Raw genomic sequence first — 25,595 nt, 5'->3', positions numbered from 1 at the left:
GTGCACTTACACGTTCCTCAGCCACCTCGAAAACTAGGCCATCAATGACCAGAGGGGTTGATGTTACAGTGTTGATACCAAAAGTGGCAGTTGTAGAACTAGAAGAAGCGATAAAATGCTAGTGGCAATGCCAGCAAACATGAAAGAATTGCTGCCGGAAGAACATGTATATGTGCAAAGGTTAAGAAGTTGTTTCCTTACTGCTAACACTGTTTATTGTCAGTTTGCAAAGGTTAGTGCATGGTGAAGTAGGAAATAATGTTAGAAAATTATAAAATTGATTCAATCCTAGTATGAACCCATAATCTTTAGAACATTACATTTTCAATATTCCCGTCACACCAATGCTTAAGGTTTAATCTACTCACAGGGCTCACAATGTCATTGCACCTCTATGATACTGTGACAAACAGTTATAATTGTGTCTTTGTAAGTGTACAGAAAGGGTAGAAAAAATGCCTTTTTGCCAGTGCATTACCTGAACTCTTCTTCTGGTTACCGTTACCTTATTAGGAGAAGTCCATACAAGTTGATTACCGAATGCTGCACAAACACAAACTGTCAATGGACACAAAAGGAAGAGAGTTCAGTAATCTTGTATGGATTTTTTTCTCTCAAGATGGAGGCAAATTGAATATTAGTACATTGAATTCAAATTGAGACCATTTGAACGGTAGGCATATCAGATGGGTTTAGTGGTGGGTAGAGTGTGCTCCTTGATGCCCTGGTGAGTGTGGAGTGGTTATTTGGCAATGCAGTTGATACAATGACTGCCGAGCTTTTCCAGGGCTGAATCCCAACAGCAGCAGAGGGGAGTTCCGTGGACCTGCATCAGGACCAGCGGTAGCCGTGGGCGTGAAATGGACAATTGGGTTTCGCTCTCCAGCCTGTTACGTTTGCGTATATTATTCACCAAAAGGTTATAGAACAATTTATGAAATAGTTTTTCTATAGGCTCATCCATAGAACAAAATGCACAATAATCCTACAACACTTGGATTACTACATCTGTTACCATAGATGAACACTTCAAGCCAACAGTCACATGTATAACCAATCGCCTTTGAGATAATAGTCATTGAGGTACTTATCAAAAACTACGGAGAACACATAATCTGAACCGCAGTCTCTGTCAAAAGGTCATGGGGTTAATCCAAAGATCCTTGATTACTACCCTCTCTGGTTAATCCGTACCGAGCTGGGGGTAAGCATCCTCTTAAAAGAGCGACCAGACAATCAAATGTCTTTTAACTCCATACAATTATTTGCTTGAATAAAAAGAAAATGGTTACAGAAAAAAAGAACAAACTACAAAGTTGATTAAATGCCAAAAGGAATAAAATGTTAAAAGAAAAAATATTATTTTCCTCAAAGGATAAGAAGCGCCAAAATCCCTACTCTGCTCTCAACAGTGAAGTGTCAGACAAAAATCAAGGTGAAAAGGGGCCCAGGCTCTGACAATGCCTCTTATCCCCCAGTTTTTAGAGTCTTGTTGCCTGTATGGTGTATGTGCTATTCATGTGTTGCCGATTGGCTGAACTTTTTACTGCTATCTGACAGACATTGAAGTCTGGCCCAGACATGACCCTTTACAAGCGCTTCTTATGGGTTATGGTTTGTATAATATAGTATTGTTTTCATTTAGCCATTGATTGAATTGACCCTATTTTAATTATTGTGATTAAGGAACAGACTTAGGAACATAGGATTTTGGCCAAAACTGTAGGCTATACTGCAATCACTTTCAAAATACTGTAGAGTGGTGCATCCCCTCCCCATCTCCACTGAGTCAAAGCAGAGACACTTATATATAATATAATGAGGAGACACTGCACTGGAAAATCGCCCAATGAAATGCATGGGGTAACTTCGTAACGCAAAGATGGCGGGTGTTTACGCCGGTTTGCACATGTCCCGCCTCTTCCAGTGCCGTTGCTCCAATCATTTTGCCGATCCTTGGCGGTCACGCATGCGCAGTCCAAGATTACCAGTAAGAAAAAGGCTTTTTAAGCGTTAATTTGATACAAAACCACCAAACCTTTTCAGCGATTTTAGTCTGATTTTCATTGTGATTTCAAACATGTGATTTTTATGTCCCTTACACCTCTGAACATGGACATCCAGCTCTCTCCCCATTCATTTAGATAGGGCCTGGTCTTGTTACGGTCAAACTCGCTGCCCGACCCCATGGCCAACATGGCTGCTGAGTGACGTGACTTGCTTTAAAAAGACTTTGGTCGAAGTTGGTAACCCCGATGCCAAAACACTACTGACTTCATGATTAGTAGATAGGTAGAGGGTGGCGCATCAGGCCAAAATACACAATAGGCCTACATCAACATCAGTTGAGGGCTGCAACTTCACTTTTTTAAATGGCAATATCCTGGCTGGACTATGTTGTCAGTGATATAAATATTTGAAATGAGCATGATTTCTAGATGTCTAGTGACATATCAGGGCCATTTTATGATTAATTGAAATAAATGTCTTATACGGTTCCTTTAATGTAGCCTTATCATGCCATATATTGTTACTAGCCTATATGATTGATTGAATGACTTTATTGTTTATTTGCTATTCTATATTCATTGTTCATTTTCATTAGGTTATTGCTTGAATTGATTGATTATTGTTTATATTGCTATTCTCCCTGTTAGTCTAACCAACTTTTTGAAATGGTTCAAAAATCAATTATTGTATTGTTTATTATTATTATTATTATTATTATTATTATTATTATTATTATTATTATTATTATAATTAATTATAATTATTATTATTTCATTTTGGACAAAGGCATCTGCCAACTAAAGTGTCTGCCAAGCAGCCAATGAACATTTAAGCATAACTTAGGCCTATAATAGAGCCTACTAAACTGTAATCATTTTAGGTAGGCTACACCGATGTCACTTAACTTGATTGTGAAACCAAGCAACCACAACAGGATTAAACCAGAGACACTATGGCTTTAAAAAGACTTTGATTAAATACGATTAAAATTCACCCAATTTGTTTCTAACCTGATATTGATAGGCCAGTAGGCCATGACATTTTACAGATTGGGTAGAAGCTACAACTATATCCGTGTATGCATCCGTGTGTGTGTGTGTGTGTGTGTGTGTGTGTGTGTGTGTGTGTGTGTGTGTGTGTGTGTGTGTGTGTGTGTGTGTCTCAGCTAAAGGTATAATGAGCTGATAAAAATGTCTTTGTTCAAGGCCTGTCAGTCTGCTTCTCGGAGTCGTCAGAGAAAGAAAAAAAGTTTTGCTGGAAGGGCGGCATGACTAATTGAGGAGGCAGCATGACTGGCTGAGAGGGATTCGAACCACAGAGGCGCAGCACTGCAACTCAACTAGGAACAGGATAGGGGGCTCGAGCTGGGAGTCACCAAGTATTCATTGCTAGCTGGTTAGCTAGCTGCTAGCTCCACGTCATATCACCACTATATTTACAAAATGAGGTTAAAAATTGGATTTATTCTGCGCAGTATATTAGTCATTGGCACATTTTTAGGTTTGGTCGTACTCTGGTCTTCCCTCTCACCTAAAACAAGCGATGAACCGTTTGGTGGCAAAGTGGTACGTATTTCCATTGCTTGCTATAATTCAATGTGTTCATTTCACGTATGATAAGTTAGCTGATGGTAACTTAAAAATAAAAATCCTCTGCAGTTCATGCAAGCATTTTAGCTATGGGTGATAGGTTGCGAGCTAGCAGGTTAGCCAAATCGTTGTCATGGAGATAGCTGGCTAACGTTAGTATGTTGACATGAACTGCAAAAATGATGTTGACGTTATTATTAAATTGCAGCATACGCATAGTTTGATATTACATGTTTGTGAATAAGTTGAAACGGGCTAATAGTATTGGTGACATCTGAAGGCTAAATAAGTATTCAGACTAGCTTGCTAACGTTATCGTTAGTTGCTCCTTAGTCTGCCTGCCTGCCACATTATTATCTTACAATTGCTTGGACAGCAATATCATTCAAACCCGGAAGGTTTATGCTAACGCTAGCTCTTATGCATGTTACTTAACTGTCCATAAATCCATACATGTGACAGTGGAGCCTGGTGATTTACATTAGTTAATTCTGTCATTTTATAAGACTGAATTGATACCGAATTAAAGAATGATAGTTCGCTCCTTGCAGCCAGTTAGAAACCCCCTTTCACTAGCAAGCAAGCTAGCGATGAGTTAAATCAGAGACATTGTAACACGGGTTCTGGTTAAATATTGCCAATAAGCAACATTAATGTGATTGAAGCTAGCGTTACCTAGAACTGAGGAAGCTGTTATACAGAACGCCCATAATGGTTTCACACCTTGTCACCTTGTCTTTTTGGACATCTAGCTTGACTAGTTATACTGGTAGAATCAGTACAAAAATACTCTACCAGTGCTTTGAGATAAGAGTAAGACACGTGGCATTCAACCTCCTGACCTGTTTTAAAAAACCAATGCATTCTTTACTAGGCTAAGTTGCTGAAAGTAACCATGAAACATTCGTGCAGCGGTGAGAGTCAATTTAACTAGCGATGCAGCAAATGCAGTATCCATTCGTGGGATGAACAGAATACTCTTATTTTCAATGTCCAACAGTTGTGCTTGCATGATCAATCTCTTTACAATGTGCAATGCATGTCTTCAACTGACATGCATGTAGCCGACACTGCAGTCTGAAGCACTTAACTACACACATCTCAAGGCATCTAATGAGAAAAAGTGGTAACGTTGGTTTGACGTTAGGCAGGAAATGGTTTGAACACGTGTTCAGGCATTGGTGATAAGTCAGATAATGTTTTGAAGTATGTTTTGTTTTGATAGGCATGGATTGAATATTGTGTTTGGATGAATACATTGTTGCAACAGTACACTTCACCATGTGTCATGTGTCACCATCACCTCTGAACCACAGGACTCCAGGGAAGCTGCGCCACAGAAGAACGAAGCTGCAGCCAACCAGTTCAAGCCCGTAGTGCCCTGGCCACATGTAGAGGGTGTCGAGGTTGACTTGGACTCCATCCGGCAGAAACATGGTGGGGATAAGCAGCGAGCGGAGGTGCAAAACCAGCAGAATGTCATCCAGAAGCAGTACGTCACCTTCAAGCCCCAGACCCACGTCTACTCGGACCCTGTACTCAAACGGGGCATCCTGGGCAACCTGGAGCCAAAAGAGCCAGAGCCCCAGGGGGTACAGGGGGGACCTGGCGAGGGGGCCAAGCCGTTTGTGCTGGGAGCAGAGTACAAGTCAGCCATCCAGGCCAGTGTCAAAGAGTTCGGCTTCAATATGGTTGCCAGTGACATGATCTCGTTGGACAGGACCATCAATGAATTGCGACACGAAGAGTGAGTTGGTTGTTATACTTTTGGTTTATTTTCACACTGAAAACAAATGCCCAGTCAGCCAGTGATCTGTTTCATGCATGTAGCTTTCATTTTTCTCTCTTTCATATCTCTCTTATCTTTTCAGTTAGAGGTTTCTGTTTAATTGTGTCTGAGATTTGGAAAGAAGTTCAATCGAGCTATGTCTCTGACTAGTGAGGCCTGGGAGATGGACTGATAGAACAGGTTTCTGATGTGATTGACAGAGGACCAGCCCTTAAAGTTGTCCTGGAATCCACTAAGGCCACGTCTCTTTTGCCTATACATGGCATGCACTGTGATTCTGGATAGGGAGAGTCCATGCTAATGGAATGTTGACGTTATGGTATTCTCATTATGATCTGTACTGTCAGATCAAGCAGGCCCATTCCGAATTAAATTCCATTCCATTGCGTTGTTTGTGCACAACCCACGAAGTGCGAGTGAGATCAGGCCGTTTTACTGCGTAGAGGCTGATAATCCACGTCCGGATCCTATGTCAGTGCTGGGTGGAAGAGGAGTCGTGGAGATAGTGTGCACTAATTTCCACAGGATTGGGTTTGGGTTTTGTTGCAATGCACTTTTAACTCAAGTTACGTAGTCTTTTTCGAGCAGTCAGCCAGTGCTGGGATTTAGAAGATCTTTCGTGTGAATTTCATTCTGTCTCTTTCCTGCCTCATAATCCTGCCCCAGAAAACCGCAGCGGTGCTGTAGTTGCTCTTACATAAATCCCTCCGTTGAAATGTAACTGACTAGCCACGTCACCAGCCAAGTGATAAGCAGAGCTGTGGTATCTAATAGTAATGGTGCCTTCGTCTTTGTGATGCAAGCAGGCGGGGCAGGGCTATCTCACGCACTCAGACACACAATCACATTCAGGGCTGTTGTACACACTCACACACACACTCACACACACACACTCACACTCACACACACACACACACACACACACACACACACACACACACACACACACACACACACACACACACACTCAGATACATTTATTTTCCTTACACTTACTTCTTTCTCACTCAACAGCTGCATCCTTTTGGTTGAATTACATTGCTCTCCGATTTACCCTTACATTTGTTGTTGTTCTTCTTGTTGACCTATAAATGTTCATGACCTCAAGCTCCTCTAAGGTGAACAACACTCACCTGCACAATGCCTGGCCAAACAGTTTTGTGTTTATCCGTCCTGAATCTATGGCTTTAAGATCTTTCTGCCTTGCTGTCATAGCAACCGGTAAATTTATAAGGGATGTCTGATGTTGTCAGGTGTGGTTGTTGGTGGTATTGGATGTGGGATTGGGGATGGAGAGGCTGCATGCAGAGGAGCAGATAAGTCTCCATGCAAGTCCCTTATCAACACCCTGCCTGGTACTCTCAGCTCTGCGCATTCAGAGTGAGAAAGAGATGTGTACATCACTATCATGTGTCGAGATGTCGACCCATAGTCAGCCGGTTAACACTGATCCACTACGCTTGCATGTGTGTTTTAGTAGTCAATGCATCCTGGGCTTCTGTGGATCAAATTTGGCTTGATGCATTTTTGAGGTCTGATTACAAAATTACAACTGATAGCAATTGGTGATCACACACGATAAGCACACACACACTCAACGTCTATCCACACACAGCCACGCCAAAAGCAACAGACTCCACAGGGAAATACAAATAGGCTTTTGGTGGAGAGCTCTGGGCTGGCTCTGGCTGATTGCCAGCCAGCAAACAAAGGCCAGCTCTGTTGAAGGTTCCCCTGTTGTTCAGGGATGTGTGCAAATGTGTGCGTGGCACAATGGGCATTTACAGGGCAGGTAGTAAACACACACTCTCTTGAGCTGGCACACACACACACACACACACACACTCACTCACACACTCTCAATGTCAAGCTTGCACAATATACTGTCGCTCTGTAAAAGATCAACACATGCTTTCAGCATGCATCATTGACCACAGGATACGTCAGCATTCAGGATAGTCAGAACTGAGTGGAATAGAGCAGGCAGAGTTGATTCTTAACTTGGTTTATGGTTCTCCACTGCTATAGCACACCTTGCGCTGCTGTCCACTTGATTCCCTCTAAGAAGCAGAAAGGTCTGCTGGGGGTGTGTTGTTTGCTCATAAAACATTACACTGAGTTATTCACACCCATTCCCAGCACACGGAGAGAGGCGGAGCAGCAGGCCCAGGAACCGGATCTGGAGTGTCCATCCATGCGGAAATTCAGTAGAAAGAGTTCTGTGTTGGCATGATGTGCTACATTGTAGCGCATCCCGTATAATGTGATAATTCTTGTATATACCATATGAATTTGCCATATTGCAGTATTGGTATGATAATGTCTTTTCATAGCTGTGCATGTAGCATATTTCAGTGGACTACATGTGGAAGCAGGTGGCCATGTGCAACTACATATGTATGCGTACAGCTGTGTGTGATATGATGGGTTAACCTTTATTGATGTTACAAATAAATACTTAATATATACATAAATAATAAGTACTTAAAGATGACATAGAATGGATGAGCAGAGTATTTCACCTTGTTCTCTGGTGTTACCATAGAAGACATGCAATGCTGGTCTGTCAACAAACATGCCCAGACACTATTTTACAGGAACCCTATAATTAGGAATAAAATGGCCCATTTTAGCAGATATCTAGTGCTCCGTCATGCTTATCTGGCACTCACTAGTAATTAAGAGTTTTACTCTGATCGGCTGCCTTACTCACAATAGGCTCCTGGCTCCTGCCTCCTGCAACTTCTGCCTAAATCTGGAACTCAAAGTTGTAATGTAACACGTGGAGGGGGGCGGTGATTAGAGAGGTGGTTTACGTCATACTCTGTTTTTGTTCAGATTTGCTTGTTTTTTTTAGTTTCAGAGTGTGAGAGTTGCAATTGAAGGAGGAAACGGCTGTGTTTCCAGTTCATGTTAGGTTTGTGGCTGTGCAATGAACTCTCCTTATTCAACAAAGCTAAAATAACTGTTTTCCATTTTATGTCTGTTATACTTTATTCAGTTAGAGCACATCCCAGGTGCAGGAACAAAACATTTCATTGGATATGCACACATCTTGATTCACTCCTTTTTTGTACTTATTTGGTCATGGTTGGCTTAATGGCATTTCCATCAGACTGAAACGTTGAAATGTCATTCAGCCGGGCATGACAAAATAAAAACACAAAAAGGAAAGAATGTAGTATAGTTTTTTGAGATATGAGTGAGATATGATTGCTATGCCATATTGGCCATCCCTAGTTCTATGCACAGAAAACTCTTGTGACTTCGAAATAGCTCCCCTAAGATGTATTTGTAGTACCATATTTGTCCAGTAGATGGAGCAGGGTGCCCATTGAGGCCACCATTGTATTGAGACATTTTGGTGCTATGTTTAATTTTTCAGTTGTCCTGTGAGGTTCATTTGGGTTGTTGTAACACATTTCTACCTTTTACTAATAGAAGATAGCATTTTCTAGTCATTTATCACCATGGGCAATCATCAGCCACAATTTACTCAGCTTTACATTCACTATAATAACTGTTCAATAAACATTAAGGCCTTGACAGTGGTAGTTTATGTATGTATCTATGTATACATATTATTTTATCTTTTCTGTCAAGGTGGCACCAAGAAAAGTGAGATCATCTGTGTAGGTATCTGTCGCCTATACACGTAAGCCTAGTTAACAAACAAGCTGCTTTAAATGTCACAGTGTGGACATGCTGGCTGTGGTATGCCATGCATTGATCTCAGGCAAGACCAGAGGGCTCTTACATCTCACTGCCTTTCTGGCCCTCAAATCTCCCCCCTGTGTTTCTGTGTCCTTAATGGATTCCTCTGACAGCAGCATATATATGTTCACCTTTGGCCACTGCTGGAGCTGTGTTGTTGTAGGTGACTGGTATGTGGCGGTGGACATGTTTTAACACTCTCACAGTCACAGCCTTGGCTCTGTTTATACTGTAGTGAGGAGGATCCTAGTGCTTTTCAGAATAGGCCCGGCGCACGTGGTCTCCCCGTTCCCGTGCTCGTGAGCGGAGCACTGTTTTTGTTGGAGTCGCTCCTATATGCGGCTGCCGTGGAGAAGCTCGCTCGGTTCCAAGAGTGTCGGGTTCTCGCTGCTATCAGTTTACCGGAGGGGACAAAGGACAAGCCCTTGACTTATATTGCTGTTTGTGTGCTCGTGGCTGCCCCTATTTGTCAAATGATTTCTATTGAATAGACACCCGTGAGGTGTAAGGCCTTTTGCTGTTGATCTTGTGCAGTGGCATGCTCGCTTTAAGTATCGTGGGCCTGTGGAAAAGCATTTAAGTTGAAAGGAATATGGATGGCCTAGTTGTTGTTGTCAGCTCACCTCTTCTTGTCACGTGAGTGAGGTTGCTGGTGTAGGGAGGAGGAGGTCTGTGGGCCGGCGTGTCGGCAGCTGCAGGCTGACATTTTCTCCTGATTGTTGGTGTAGGGGAGAGCCAGCAGAGCCGTGCGGTCGCTGCAAGCTGTGATCACCAGAGCTCATAGAGAGAGCACGCCCTACTGAGATACAAAGGCAGTCTGGAACAGGAAACATGAACACACGTCTCTCTCTCTCTCTCTCTCTCTCTTTCTCTCTCTCACCCCCCCTCCCTCCCTCCCTCTCCCTCTGTCTCTCCCTCTCTCTCTGTCTTTCTGCGTGTGTGTGTGGGTGTTGTTGGGTAGCAGAGAGTGAGCGAGTTCCTGCGCAGCTGTGTAAAAGCTATGTGTGCTTGAGTTAATCTCAGATTCGTACTCAACACACACACACACACACACACACACACACACACACACACACACACATTTGGTCCGACAAAGAGGCCATTTGTGTGGCCTAATGTAATAAAACTCTGGGCTTTGCCAGACAGGACAGCCGGCCCTTTTGGATTCACCCTGCTGAACTCCCTGTGGGGAGTCTGTCAGTTGCTCCCCCCCCCCCCCCCCCCCTCTCTTTCTCCCCCACTCACTCTTTCTCGTTCTCTCTCCCCCTCTCCCTCTGTCTCTCTTTGTCACTCTGTGCTCCCTCTCCCCAGCCCTGCCCAGCCCTGCTAACTTTATACCACGCTCCCTGATTTGCATGTAGCCAATGAAGTCTGCCGCATACCACGGTCACATGACCTCAAAATCCGAAAGCTGCCAAGCCTCTTTCTCATGCGCGCGCACTCTCTTTTTCTCTGTCTCTCTCTCTCTCTTTCTCTCTCTCTCTGTCTTACTGTCTCTCTCGCTCTTTCTTTTCCTCTCGTTCCCTCTCCCTCATTCAATGGCATGTTTACAATCTGAACTGCTGGAAACACATCTAAAAATAGGCATGCAAGTCACAGCATACCTCAGCGCTCGCTGTGGCAGCATTAGCAGCGCTCTTTCTTTCCCCCTCTGTCTCTCTTTCTCTCTCTCTCTTTTGCTCTCTCTCTCTCAGGGCTCGCTGTGGCAGCATTAGCAGCGCTCTCTCTCTCTCTCCCCCTCTGTCTCTCTTTCTCTCTCTCTCCTCATTCTCTCTCTCTCTCTCTCTCAGCGCTCGCTGTGGCAGCATTAGCAGCGCTCTTTCTCTCCCCCTCTGTCTCTCTTTCTCTCTCTCTCCTCATTCTCTCTCTCTCTCTCAGTGCTTGCTGTGGCAGCATTAGCAGCACTCTCCCCCCCCCCCCTCTCCCTCCCTCCCTCTCTCCCTCCCTCCCTCGCTCTCTTTTCCTCTTTATAAGCCCTGGATGCCGTGGCTCAGGCGCCTAGCCTGTGGGGAGCGGCTGGGTAACTCAGTGCCAAGCTGCCAGCAGTCTGATCGGGCCTCCCTGCCCACTCGCTCAGCCTAGCTCAGCTGCGAGCACGAGGCACAGCAGGAAGTTAGGCAAGGTCACAGCAACTCACAGGAAGCCCAGAGCAGGGCCCACCATCTTCCTCTCTGACTCACAGATGGCCCTCGCTGGGGGTGGTAGAGTGGGGGCGTTGGGGGGGAGGGGGGATGTGTGTGTGTGAACAGGAGCAGCGAGCCTGTTATGTGTTTGGTGTTTTTCTTTGTTTATGCACATCCCCATTCCAAATCCCACCTTTTTTTATTGTCAGCTCCCCTTTAGCCATCTGCTCATTTTACTCAAATGCAGCAGTAGCCGTTTTAAAAGCCTTCTCTCTCTCTGTGCTCGGCCTGGCAGGTGTAAATACTGGCACTACGATGAGAACCTGCTCACGTCCAGCGTCATCATCGTCTTCCACAACGAGGGCTGGTCCACGCTGATGCGGACGGTGCACAGCGTCATCAAGAGGACCCCCCGGCGCTACCTGGCCGAGATCGTCATGATCGACGACTTCAGCAACAAAGGTATGCTCCTTGGCAGTCTTTCGTTTTGCCTCCTCCCCCCTTTCTTGCCCTCCCTGCAGTGTGCAAAACAGGCTCTGTGACTGTGTGTGGCTCGGGGTGTAACGGTCCATCTCTTCCTTTTGTGGTTAGCTTGCCTGTAAAACAATGCCCGCTCAAATCCCTTGAGTGCAATCTCTCTCTGAACTAGCGCAGATAAGGCAAGCACTTTGGAAAGGTCTCTAGCTCAATCTCTCTCTCTCTCTGGAAAGGTCTCTAGCTCAATCTCTCTCTCTCTCTCTTTCTCTCTCTCTCTCTCTCTCCCTCTCTCTTTGTTTGTTCTGTGTGTTGGCTATGAGATACAGTTTGCCTGAAAGAGGTAGACTATCTCACACACGTGAAGTGAAGTAACTTTGTTCTTGTTTTACCGCGTGACCTGACTTGAGTATCGGCAGCACTAGTGTGCTGAAAACACCCCCGGGCCAGACCAAAGCATTCATTTACTTCAGTTGATCTTCTTTGTAAGATAAAGGTAAAAGAACACACAAGAAAATATGCAGCCACTGTCGCCTCATCCTTAGCTCCTCTCTGAGCACTCTGCCTATTGTCATGGTTAGGCTATTCAGGTAGTGGCTACTCACGGAGAGAAAAGCATCAGTGAGGTGTCGGCCCATCCCCTACCTCCTGAAGTGGACCCTCTGTTGTGCTAAACTCTAGCCATAAGCCCCAATAAGAGTCTGGAGGTTCCAGAGACGTTAGAAGAGCTAAGGGGGCGGTGTTAGGCATGATATGAAGAGGAGGCATTCGCGAATGTAACACCAGCTGTTCTAAAATCACTGGAAACTACGGCCTTGCAGGGCTTTTTGCTTTGCTAAAACATTTAACACATATGCGTGACAAGATTTCATTAAATAAAGGCACAGCAATGAGAAATGCAATGATCAATAATCATTATCCCTCTGAATCAGAATGGTTGCCAAGCAATGATGCAACACTGCAACTTTTAACTGTTGTAGGCTACAAAAGTAAAAAAAAAAAAAAGCCATAGTTGCTGATGTATTCACAGGCCCTATATGTGTTACTTTAACCTCAAAAGAAACTAGTCAGTTTAGCAAGCAGCTGTAGTGCTAGCTAGCATAGCGTGGGAACGGTCTGATTGCTTCCCATGTGGGGAATGGCAGCCTACATGGCTTGTAGTTCCTCCAGGGTATCATGAGGTGTTTGTAAAGGATTTATTAATGCAAATTCACATGCACTAAGGAGCGCATTTCTGTTAAGTCCTTAGGCAATCAGCCAATGTCTGTCTGTCTGTCTGTCTGTGAGTCTGACTGCACTCATGCAGAGTATTGATTCTCTCTCTCTCTTTCTCTCTCCCTGTAGCTCATCTAAGGGAGCGATTGGAGGAGTACATAAAGCAGTGGAATGGCCTGGTGAAGGTGTTCAGGAATGAGAAAAGAGAAGGACTGATCCAGGCCAGGAGTATTGGGGCTCGCAAAGCTACTCTGGGCCAGGTCTGATCTGACTCCTCTTTGTGTGTGTGTGTGTGTGTGTGTGTGTGTGTGTGTGTGTGTGTGTGTGTGTGTGTGTGTGTGTGTGTGTGTGTGTGTGTGTGTGTGTGTGTGTGTGTGTGTGTGTGTGTGTGTGTGTGTGTGTGTGTGTGTGTGTGTGTGTGTGTGTGTGTGTGTGTGTGTGTTCGCTTAACCCACAGTGAAACATGACGCATATCCATGGTGATCAACATTTGCATCTTGTTCTCACATTGTTATTACACTGACTCCAATTGTATTGTAAGCCAAGTGTAACTAAGCTGCCCAGACCAGTTTTCAGTGTCGCAGTGTGTTGGAATTGTATGTAAAATATGCACACCTACGCCTCACAGAGCAGGGACACAGTGAAATATGTCTTGAACCAGGATTGTGTGTCTCCTGACATGCATGCATGCCTGTTACAGTGCCACATCAACACAACTGCAAAACAGACATTAAATTAGCCTGTACTACCTTGTAAGAAATAGTATGGTAACTTGGGCATTAGAAGGATTGTTGCCTGGATGTTTAAAAGCGGTAATGTTAGCAAGGCCTCTGACCTGAAAGTCAGCTAGGCACAGGCAGCCATACAGTAATTTCCCGCATATAAGCCGCATTGTGTACAAGCCGCAGGACAGTGTTTTATGCAAGTTAAAAGAAACAAAACCATATTAACACCATATTAACTGCTCCCCTGTATTAACCTAGCTGAAGAAATAGCTGAAGAAATGTTGCAAAATCAATATATAAGCCGCGGCTTATAGTCTGGAAATTACGGGTAGTTCACCACTTTCTTCATCATGATTCATGAATAACCCCCCTTCCCCTGTACACACACAGGTGCTCATCTACCTGGACGCTCACTGTGAAGTCAGCGTCAACTGGTACGCTCCACTGGTGGCCCCCATATCCAGGGACAGGTATGGCACACACACTCACTCACTCACTCACTCATCTTGGGCAGCGACGGTCGTGATGTGAATTCGTTCAAACGAAAACTGGGGGGTAACAAACAAAGATATTTCCCCCAGATATCTCTGTCTCTCTCAGTCAAATGAGCAGTGTGGGCAGCCATACTGGGCGAGATACGCCGGTAGCACCTATGAGTAGTGTACAGTAATTCACGTTTCAATGTCACAAATGCCATTACAGTATATTTACAGAATTGTCCACTTTGGCAAGATGAATGCAAGTAGTGAAGAACTGGTTTTAAGTGTGCTCAATATTATTTGCCAACATTTATTTATCAATGTTAAATGCAAGTTTAAAGACCCATGTACTGGATTGAAATCTCCTGTGCTGCTGTTATATCCTGCCTGTTTAATTAATCTGAGTTCATTCATAAGTTTATTTAAACCCAGGTGGAGGAACCAGACCAACTCGCCCTCCCTCGCCTCACTGCACAGTGAATATCTGTGTGTGTGTGTGTGTGTGTGTGCTGAGCTGCTGTTGTGGTTAACATTTGCAGAACGGTGTGCACGGTGCCACTGATAGATTACATAGACGGCAAAGACTATACCATAGAGCCCCAGCAGGGCGGCGACGAGGACGGTCTGGCGCGCGGGGCGTGGGACTGGAGCCTGCTGTGGAAGCGCGTGCCGCTCAGCAGCAGGGAGAAGGCTAAGAGGCAGCATAAGACCGAGCCCTATGGGTAAATGTTGGTCACGCATGTCCATCTAAACACCCATTCTCTCTCTCTCTCTCTCTCTCTCTGTCTCTCTCTCTCTCTTTGTTTTTGTTTTTTGCCCCCTGCCCCCATGTGTGTGTGTGTGTGCGTGTGTGTGTGTGCGTGTGTGTGTGTGTGTGTGTGTGCGCATGGCTCATGACCTTCATCCGCACCCCCCCACCATCCCCTCTACGCGCCGCGGCTTCAGAACGGTGTGCACGGTGCCGCTCATTGACTCCATTCACGGCCACAAATTCACCATTGAACCTCAGGGGGGAGGGGACACGGATGGCTATGCCAGAGGAGCATGGGACTGGAGCATGCTCTGGAAGCGCGTGCCGCTCACTAACAGGGAGAAGCAGAAGAGATTAACTAGAACCGAACCCTATCGGTAAATCAGCACCACACCGCTGAGCCAAAGGGAGCGACAAACCACACCTGAGCCCTAACTGTATGTGTGTGTGTGCGAGTGTGAGTGCGAGTGCGAGTGTGAGTGTGTGTGTGTGTGCGGTTGTGCTGGGGCCTCAAGTGTGGTTTGTGGTCCCTTTGGTGGTGGCCCCCTTTCCCCGCTTTACATTGATTGTTTTGTCTGGTGACGGTATCTTCACTGACCTCAGCTAGCAGCTTATGCTACTAATGTTGTAAGGCTGTCTCGCTTGTGGCACTGCCTGCTTGTATCTTACACAGAAAGGATGGAACCATATGTTTCTGATGGTGGGATATCCGAGATTGTAGGAAAACTATTTCCTGATACCTGATTACCATGATAATGTAATCTGAGGTGATGACAAAGAATTTGTTCAGGGCTAGTAGTAACCCACCTCTTTCCTTCGTTTAATCCAAGATGTAATGGCCAGCCCTGCTTTGCAGTAGTCCATCGTAATACTACTTTCTAAGATTTAATCATCACTTAATAAGTTTACTCTCAAACAACATTTAGTATGCAAACTCAAATACAGGTATTTCTCCAATATATATCCTAGAAAGAAAAGTAGCCATTATTCCTGCAATATTAACTTACACAAAGGGTTCTGAAGTTTGTGCTGGTGGGAAAAGCCCTCAGAATCTCTGTCTCTGGGAATGTATGTAGCTCTGGCATAATTTCCTTTTCACATGCTCACCTCACTCAAGTGGTCTGTGTCACTCACTCACTAACTCACTCAATTGGTTTTACTTGTCACTAAACAACTGTAATCTCTTCTGACTCTTGTCCGTAATGTTTGTGGGCATTAAAAAACACACTGCAGTGTTGACTAAGTGTTTGTGGCTTTGTGAGATGTCCTGTAAACAAACTGTTTCTTCTTGTGCCTCTCTGGTCTTTTCCTCTCTCAATTTGTGTGTCTGTGTGTGTGTGTGTTTGTGTGTGTGTGTATACTGTATGTGACGACAGCAGGAAGCCTCAGCATCTGACGTGTGCCTGTGTGTGTGTCTCTCAGGTCCCCTGCAATGGCAGGCGGCTTATTTGCCATAGAGAGGGAATTCTTCTTTGAGCTGGGTCTGTATGATCCAGGCCTTCAGATCTGGGGAGGAGAGAACTTTGAGATATCATATAAGGTATACAAAAGTGAATGAAATTACACTGTTTTTGAATATAAGCTTTACTTTCAGAAGCCAGTTTGCATACGTTTTGATGTATATTATGTATTTTGTATCTTACCACCAGTGGAAGCATGTTGACACTTGACAAAGTTGTTCCATGGTGATTTTGAAGTTGACGTTTTTAAAACAATGTTATTTTGTTGGAGTGGAAATGTATTGGTATAGGCCATGTACAAGACAACAGTCATCTGTAAAAAATATTTTGAACAAGTCTTCATGGCTAACGCTGTGCCCTGTGTAGATCTGGCAGTGCGGTGGGAAGCTGCTCTTTGTGCCATGCTCCCGTGTGGGACACATCTACCGTCTGCAGGGTTGGGAGGGCAATCCACCCCCTGCTCACGTGGGGTCATCCCCAACACTTAAGGTCAGTGTTCGTATATGCCCTAAGTTGCCTCAGTTGTCTAAACTGTTCTGTGACAGTCCACTTTGCAGTTTAGCTGACAGTGCCAGTCAGTGCACTCTGTCAGGTTTGGGTTTCTTATTGAGTAAGTCCCACACACTGTCCATTACGCATGCAAAAAAAACAAACATTTATTCACGTTTCGGTCATACAGACTTTCCTTGGGTGAATTCACCTGAGAAAGGTCTGTATGACTAAAACGTTGTGAATAAATGTTTTTTTTTGCATGGGTAATAGACAGTGTATGGGACTTCTTCAATAAGTAACACTGGTAACCCTTCCCTTATCCAACGCACCTGTCCTGATAAAGAGGTGTGCAAAGCGCTTTTGAACTGAGGTTTGGGTGTCTGAAAGGTGTCCTTTGCTCTGTTGTTTCCGTGCAGAACTACGTGCGTGTGGTGGAGGTGTGGTGGGACGAGTACAAGGACTACTTCTACGCGAGCCGACCTGAGACACTGACGCTAGCCTATGGCGACATCAGCGAGCTCAGGAAGTTCAGAGAAGAACACAGATGCAAGAGCTTCAAGTGGTTCATGGAGGAAATTGCTTATGACATACCCACACACTACCCTTTGCCTCCCAAAAATGTGGAGTGGGGGGAGGTACTGACCCTTATACCTCAGTATCAGTTGAATCACTGTCATTTTTTATTAAAAGATCGCTGTAGCTGCCGAACATGTACCTTTTTGACTTTGAATCATCACATCACTATGATTTCTCTCAGATTCGTGGCTTGGAAACCAGCTACTGCATAGATAGCATGGGTCACACGAATGGAGGTGACGTGGAGATCGGACCCTGCCATCGGATGGGCGGCAACCAGGTATGGAGAGGGGACAAGAGAGGACAAGGCGTTTCTCTACAGCTATGGGTTGTTAGCTTGGCACATCACAGTTCCGCTATTTCTCTTTCTTACAGCTCTTTAGGATAAACGAGGCTAACCAGCTGATGCAGTACGACCAATGTCTGACCAAAGGTCCAGACGGGTCGGCCGTCTTCATCACACACTGCAACATGAACGAGCACATGGAGTGGAGGTATTTCAAGGTGGGTGATCACCAAGTCCCTTTGCCAAAACCTGCCAATCAGGCAATCATATCTTCCTCACATTCTAGTTAGATTACTCTGACAGATCAGCTGTTTTTTTTTGTTAGATTACTCTGGTGGATCAACTGTTTTTTGTTAGATTACTCCGGTGGATCAACTGAGTTTGTTTTTTCTCCTCCCCTCATATAGGATCTTCACCGTTTCACACACATTCCGACTGGGAGGTGCTTAGACCGCTCCGACATACTGCACAAGGTTTTCATCTCTGACTGTGACAACAGCAAATCTACTCAGAAGTGGGAGATGAACAATATTGTTGCCGTCTGAGACCAAAATACAACTTGACAGGAGTGCATCCTTTCTCTGAACATTGGAACATATGGACTTATTTTGTTTTTTTAAAATATGTACTTATGAATTTAAAAAGGGTGTAAATAATTTGACAAGAGATCTGGGCAGTCTCCATCCCAACCTGGCTCAGGCTGCTGATTATGAGGAGGTCCACTCCATTCTTCTCATTGTAGATGTTTACATTCAAAATGCACTCCTTGCTGCCATATCTTAATGAAAGGATTTTGTTTTTGTTTTTATACTTTGACTTTCTGGGGTCTTTCTAAGGGTTTGTTTTTTTTTTTGTTCTCAAATTTTGGAGTTGCAGGTGTTTTGACTTTTTATTCAGAACCACTTATTTTTGTCCCACTGTTCATCACTGGAGAAAAGTGATGAGTATTTTTGGAATTCATTTTTTTTCACCTTTCCATACTTAAAAGACTTAACACTGGATTGCTATGAGGACTTACTGACATTGTAATGACGATGCGGGTCACAGGCACAGTGAAACGTCAAAGTTTGAAACTGGGTTCGTTTTGCCTCTCAATCTTAGCTGTGGTGAATCACTGAAATCAGAACAATGGAAATCATGGGAGTACTTAACTCCATTTTAATTGCACAATATTGAGCTTTTGGGGAAATGGTTTGTGAGTGATCTTTGATTCAACATACATATGGCTGACAGTGATTACTGCCATGTTCCAGAATCCTTGCAATTGGACAAACTTTTCAGAGGTGAGGAATCATGGCCATGTATGCTGCTTTTGTACAATGTAAATAGGTTTCTATACTGATGAAGGTGGAGCCTTTCAATGAAGGTGTAAATATCTAACTTATAACAAAATATATGTTGGCTCTGTTTTCGAAATTAAAAGAAATCTTTTTACCTACATGTGGCTTCCAGTATTCACACTGTGTTGCAGTTCAAGTTCATACAACCATTTAAGCTAGTTAAGTAAACAGTCTTTAGACTTTGAGACCTGCACAATGACTTATATAAGCCTCCCAAAATCTTGAACCACAACACTTCAAGAGAAACACTCCACATTAAGCAACAAAATGTCACTTTGAGGCATGGTCTGGCATCCTCTAAGCTGGCAATAAATGGACAAACGCATGGCAATGTGTTTGATCATAATATACAAAACTTTATTATATAAAAAAGTTCCGTCTACACACAATTTAAAGCTCAGTTTTTAAAAAACTGCATTACATTTACTAAACAAGACTTGTTCCTCTGAATCCTTTACACAGCAGTAGAAACCAGTTCAAAAATGGAGAAGGGAGGGTAATCACCACTACCCATGAGAAAGCAGTGCTTCAGGAAAACAAAACAAAAAGCTGTTAATTTACAAAACAGTAAATGACCCTTGATATGCACAACAGTTAAACATTTCTGTACACGTTTTGAAAATCTAAAAATATAACAATTCATTGCGTGTTCACATTGTTTTGAAAATAATCCAGCTCAAGTTTCCAAGCACTTTAATCATCATCGTCATCATCGTCGTCATCTTCGTCGTCATCCTCTTCCTCGTCGTCCTCATCATCGTCATCGTCATCATCATCTACTGGTGCTGCCTTCTTCCCTCCTGCTGGCCGACCTGGTCCACCCTTCTTGCCAGCATCCACTTTCACCCCCTTAGCACGATAGGCTGCAACATCCTGCACATAGGAATAGTTTCATTAGGTAACTGGCTAAGATCCGAGGGGAGGGGGTATGAAATAACAAAAGATTTGAAAAGATTTGAAAAATTACCTTTTCATATTTCTCCTTCAGTTTAAGTGCCTTCTGCTCGTATGGTTTCTTTTCCTGGGGGGTTATATTTGACCACATGACTCCAAGCTTCTTAGCAATGTCACCAATGGAGATGCCTGGATGCTCCCCCTTGATTTTTGCTCGGTGATCCGAGCAGAAGACGAAAAACGCAGACCTTGTGACAAAACAAAAACATTGAGGTAAGGATCAAACACAGTGGCATGGGAGGGGGGAATCAACAAGTAATTGCGAGTTTCTATAGAACATACGGTGGACGCTTGGGGGCGTTGGGATCCTTCTTTCTCTTTCCCATCTTCCCGACTACTGTGCCTTTGGGGGGCACGTAGGTTTTCATTTCACGGTCATAACGAACTTTGTCGGTTTTGGCCATATCCTCAAACTTTCCCTTTTCCTTGGCAGACATGCCCTTTAAAAAAAAAGGAAAAGAAAGAAAAAACGATACAGGGATTAGTGTCGACATCAGCCATTTCAAAGCGGCTCCCGTCTGCCATTTGCTTGGGGTCAGGTTGGTTTTAACACTTGTGTGTCAACTACGCCCCACCCCCTCCAGTCTTGTCCAGCCCCCGGAAAAACAAAGTTATTCTGCAACATGGCTGTTTGGCTGTTCAACTCACCTTCCACCGTTCCGAACATTTCTTGGAGAATTCGGTGAAGTTCACGGAGGTCCCTGGGTGTTTCTTCTTGTGCTCCTCCCGGCACGTTTGAACAAAGAAGGCGTATGAGGACGTCTTTCCCCTGGGCTTATTTGGATCTTTACCCATGACTGCAAAGTTCTGTAATTAAAATATTGCGTAGGAGTAGATTAAAGTTTAAAATTCGGTAACGTTAGCCATTATTCCCCATCGAGGTAGGGGGGGGAAACAAATCAAACCATCCGTTAACAGTGCATCTAGCTTCACTAATGCGCATGCTAACCCGTCGAGGAAATTACTGATCTAATCCGATCAAGTTCCTGCTTCGTGGTGTCCATAGCACAGAACAATAAGCACCCCACCATTTTGTTTCCCGCCTAAACAATTTCCTTGATAATTTTAAAAGCATATATTTAAACCATTATTAATGTTTATCTCCAAGACATGACACACATTGGCTCTACGGGACGTTATCGTTTACGGTTTCATCAACTTGCTATTGTAACGCATGCATAATTCGTCCAGCAAGGGAGTTTAACCATAACGCGGTGGCTAACATTAGCTAACCAGCTAACATTAGCAGTGAGTTGCGTAGGTTAACTTTGCTGGCAAACGAGCCTAGTGTTTAATTAAGATGTGGGCAAAACCCAAGTCCGTATTGCTAAAACACTTTAAATTATATTTTAACAGAAGAGCATCGAATATCCAACGTTACAACGTACAGGCTAGCACTTAGCAAGTCCTCGTCCACATTAATCCTTAGCTCGCAAAGCTAACGTTAACCTTACCTCTAGTCAGCAGACTAACGATTAAATGTTAGTCATTAAACTACAGAAATATGCGTGGGTAACATAGGTTGTTATTACAAATAAGCATTAAAAACTACATAGACAGAATCCAAAAATGAATCACTTTGAATGAAGAGCTTGTGACATACCTGTTTTCCGCCACTAACGTTGTACTACCACAGCCTGCAAGTACAGAAGTTCTTAACGATGTTTTCTCAGAAGCAGAAGCCGCACAAGCTTGATTAAATGGCTCGAGGACTCCTCCCACTTGTTACTCTGTTAGTGGTTCCAGCCCTTTCAAATTTTGAACCGCGGGCAGTGGGGAAGAAATGCGCTGCTCCTACTGGTCGGTGGTATACTTACTCCAGCCATCGTGATTATCTAGCCAATCAGGTGCAAGTCAGCTGTGTTCTTTAAAATAACCAGCGGGAAAAAACATCATGCTAAATGTAAAGATCTTGCTATTGTAGGCTGGTGTTGTGACAAAGTTTCTGTACACTACCGTGAGTCTTTTAAATGTTATATGTAAACAGGCAACATTTTTATGCAATGTACGCATTTTAGCCCTTGGTTAACTACACCACAGATGGTTTGCGAAATCGCTAGTTAGCATACGCCATATGTTTTTAAACTCGCGGTTCATTTGTCTCCCGCCTTGACCTCATTGTTGGGATAGAAACCCAAGCCACGCCATTTCTTTTGTTTGACGTTGGATACATTTGAATGGGATATCTTCCGAGGATTTTTATTTATTGGTGTTCTGAAGCGTCAATGTACAGCAAATGCTAGCTTATACGTCTGACTTTGTTAATTCTATACAGCATCAATGTTCTTCATCTTTACTTGATCTTTTTTTAATTATTTTATTTATTAAACTGTTCTTACAGTGACTTTGTGAGAATTTGTTGGTTTAACGTGTAGCCTGATCGTTGAAGGCAAACTCGATCTTCCTGCTCTCTCCGGCTATGTTATTGCATTCTCAGTCTGTGTTGCAAACTGGATCCAAGCAGACCAAACCGGTCGCAGTGTCACATGGGAAGAGAAGTGAATTGTGTGTGGGGGATTGTATGTCAAGACTGTGTGAGGGAGCGTGAGACAGTGAATGACCGAAGCGCAGCTGCCAAAGCCTTTTGCTAAGGCCTAGTACTTGAGCATAGCCTATTAAGCTACAAGGAGAGGCATGTTTATTTATATTGCATTGAATACAGAGGCAGAATATGCTTTACTATAAATAAATGCAAGAAATGGTCAATAAAAGCTTAAAATAACAATAGTTCCATAAGTTAAGTAGGCCAAGCCAAATAATTAAAAGACACAAATCACAGGGATGTGTGATAAAAATGAAAGTGGATTTGATGATCAGTTAACAGCATGAGCAGTTTGGTCTTAAACTTTGATTTGAAACTAGAAACAGCTGGAGCATCTTGCATCTTGTCATTCAGTTGAAATGTAGCACAAAAAAAAACTATGCTTCATGATTGTGTCCTACAGCTTATCTCTCCAGTGACCTGAGTGGCCTGGAAAGTGTGTTTTGCTTAAACATGTTTAAGGTAATTTGGTCCTATGCCATTTAGCGATTAAATAGGCCATAGTGCTTTAAAGCTAATTCTATAAATAATAACAATAATAGCAATGATAATAATAACAATAATAATAATAATAAATCCTTTTTGGTAAGTTGTGTGGCAGTCCCAAATTCAATACTGTCCTTGTTCAGCTGAAGAAAATGTTCTTAATTTGGCCAACAAGACAAGGACAATGGAAACCATGGCTGGTAGGCCTAGATGATTACGTACATTTGAAACATAAATATTGAAAAACTGAAAAGGAAAACTGTCATTTGAACTCCAATCCACTAGGAGTCCTAAACATTTTGTTATTTTGTTATTATACGCAGGATTTGTCTGATATTGTGGGGTATGGATTATGTGTTCAAGGAAACATGTGCTGTCTGAAGAGAAGTAGCCTAAAGGAAACATTTACATGACTAAGCTTGGTATATCTCTTTGCTGTTGTGTATCAGCCGACATGTCAGTAAGCCATGAATAAGTCACTCATTCTATATTGCCCCATCACTAGTCGCAACAACATTGTTATTCATGCTTCAAAGTGTGAGCCCTTACCACTGCTATCTCTAAATGTGACACCAACTGTTGTCCATCAGGTAACTGGGAAAGAAGGCTTAAGGACATCTTCCACCTGGGTTTATGTGGATTTTTGCCCAAAACGTTCTGTAGGCCTAACTACAATATTGTGCCTGAAATGAAAGTGTCAATGTTATAGCTACCTATCTAAAGATTACAATTTGGCTAATCAAACTATTCTTGATTATTGTCCAAGTACAGATATATGGAAATTGAATAAAAGTGCCCCCAAGGTTGACCCCTGCATCATGACTGACAGCACAGGTCAAGGACATTGGTATTGAGGTACAGTTGCCGATGACATTTCTTACAGGCACTTGATGACTGAATCCAACCCACTGAGGACCTGCTGTGTAAAGGTATGAAGTAGTGTAATTAGTTCCTTGTTGTACCCAGGATCTGCAAAGGTCCACATTCATGGTACACTGTGTGCTAGCACGGAAGCCAATCAACAACCAAGTCTATCTAATGACACAGTTGCCTAGCAAAAAAAGACCCAGTATAGCATATGTGAGCATTTCAATGAGGTTTTCAAGCAGGCACCTTCTTTAATCGGAGTTCAGCTGCTTTAGGCCAACGATGCCTCAGGAAGGCTCAACAGTGGCATGCAGTCCTGGACCCACCCCTCTCCAAACTCAAGGGTTAGGACAATTCAGGTGATAACATGACCCAAAGTAGTCTGAATGCTTCAGCCATATGCTTACCTTTTCAGCAGCCTCGGGCAGCTCCTTCACAGCTCTTTTTGCACCATCCTTATTTTATAAGACAGTCCAACTTTACACAGGTGGCTGACAGTTCACTGAAGTCCTCAAGAAAAAAAAATTGCCAAATGTTTTGGAGGCATGTAAATAACAAAATCTAAGGTGAACATTTAATTGGTGCACATAGGCATTCAAAAGAGCTGTTCCCTAAGGTGCACCACATGAAAAAAAAGATGCCAGCATAGCATACACACATGACAGATACATACCTACATATATAGCAGCATGGTCTTGGGATTCCATAATTGCATAGGCTGCAGGGGTTGAAATATTGCAAATTACCCTTATAATAAATACGTATCTAAAAATATCAATGATATGGAATATGTATATAGCCTTTATGTAAAAAACAGGTGGTTCGATAGGGCAGGCCAGGGATAAGATAACTGTATGTAGATGTAATGGGGGTATGGTCATAAGTCTGTTTGGGCTCTGACACACCTGAAGTGCCTTCCAGAGAGGAACAGATTGAACAGGTGGAAGCTGTGAAGAGAATGATTTCCTAGCTCTGCTGAGGCAGCGAGAGTTGTGTAGAGGTCCTGGTTATCCTTCTTCTCGCCTCTGAAGTTCGCCTACAAAAAAGCTGCCATCTTTGATGTCTATCTTGCTTTTTTTATATGGGAAAATAACATGGGGTATTTGAATTATCGCACCTGATAAACTCTAGCGGGGTCAAAAAAGTCTGATATGCAGACGTTTTGCTCAACTCACTTTTCTCCTCTGCCTCCGAATGGCTCTTGGTGATCTTCGATGTCTTAATACGACAAACTCAGATTTTTAGCTATAGGTAGCTTCAATTAATACTTGGATCTCTTTATACGAGCAAGGATGGCAGCTTTGGCTCTTTTTAGTATAGGCAACCTTCAGAGGCCTGTTGGTGCAACTGGAGTATCACACTCTGATGCAGTAGGTGAGCAGACTTTCCACAGCGGCTCCTCACCCTGAGATTATTCCTGCCTCTTTGGAAGTGAAGACACTGCTGAACTTTTTTGATGAGGGTAGTGTTTGCACTCCAGGTGAGGTCAACAGACATGATGGTGCCAAGGAATTGTAATGTTTTGACTCTCTACACACAATCTCCATTGATGATAGGGGGGGGGGGGGGTCTGACTCCTGAGCACCACGTTTCAGGATCTCATATCGGTAAGCAGGCTCATCTCCCTCTGATATTTGCTCCACCATTGCAAATGGGATGATGCATGTTCTGGTGGTGGGATGGGCTGGACTGCAATCATGTGCATAGAGTGAGTGGGCTCAGC

General features: G+C 43.6%; 2 protein-coding genes across 3 annotated transcripts; one reads left to right on the top strand and one right to left on the bottom strand.

The window, feature by feature from the left end:
- The first annotated feature begins 3,280 nt into the window (after positions 1-3,280).
- On the top strand, positions 3,281-19,121 carry galnt7 (UDP-N-acetyl-alpha-D-galactosamine: polypeptide N-acetylgalactosaminyltransferase 7). Of its 2 annotated transcripts, none has more exons than XM_062520720.1 (12): positions 3,281-3,575; positions 4,916-5,346; positions 11,521-11,687; positions 13,044-13,174; positions 14,030-14,109; positions 15,064-15,246; positions 16,292-16,409; positions 16,696-16,818; positions 17,238-17,456; positions 17,579-17,677; positions 17,773-17,901; positions 18,091-19,121. In XM_062520720.1, the coding sequence occupies exons 1-12, from the start codon at positions 3,453-3,455 to the stop codon at positions 18,226-18,228; spliced, it is 1,941 nt and encodes a 646-aa protein (XP_062376704.1). In that variant the 5' UTR covers positions 3,281-3,452; the 3' UTR covers positions 18,229-19,121. The 2 variants fall into 2 exon arrangements, with proteins under 2 accessions (XP_062376704.1, XP_062376696.1); XM_062520712.1 differs by lacking the exon at positions 15,064-15,246 and adding an exon at positions 14,658-14,840 and having other exon boundaries at positions 3,282-3,575.
- Positions 19,122-19,354: 233 nt separating this feature from the next.
- hmgb2a (high mobility group box 2a) lies at positions 19,355-21,738 on the bottom strand. Its single transcript, XM_062520701.1, has 5 exons — positions 21,581-21,738; positions 20,626-20,784; positions 20,260-20,417; positions 19,991-20,165; positions 19,355-19,896 (listed from the first exon to the last, which is right to left on the bottom strand). Exons 2-5 carry the CDS (start codon positions 20,770-20,772, stop codon positions 19,717-19,719), a joined length of 660 nt encoding a protein of 219 aa, XP_062376685.1. The 5' UTR covers positions 20,773-20,784; positions 21,581-21,738; the 3' UTR covers positions 19,355-19,716.
- Positions 21,739-25,595: the final 3,857 nt, after the last annotated feature.

The sequence above is a fragment of the Sardina pilchardus genome, chromosome 2 (genome assembly GCF_963854185.1).
Source record: "Sardina pilchardus chromosome 2, fSarPil1.1, whole genome shotgun sequence".
Classification (NCBI taxonomy): domain Eukaryota; kingdom Metazoa; phylum Chordata; class Actinopteri; order Clupeiformes; family Clupeidae; genus Sardina; species Sardina pilchardus.
This window is presented reverse-complemented; position numbering and strand designations above follow the sequence as displayed.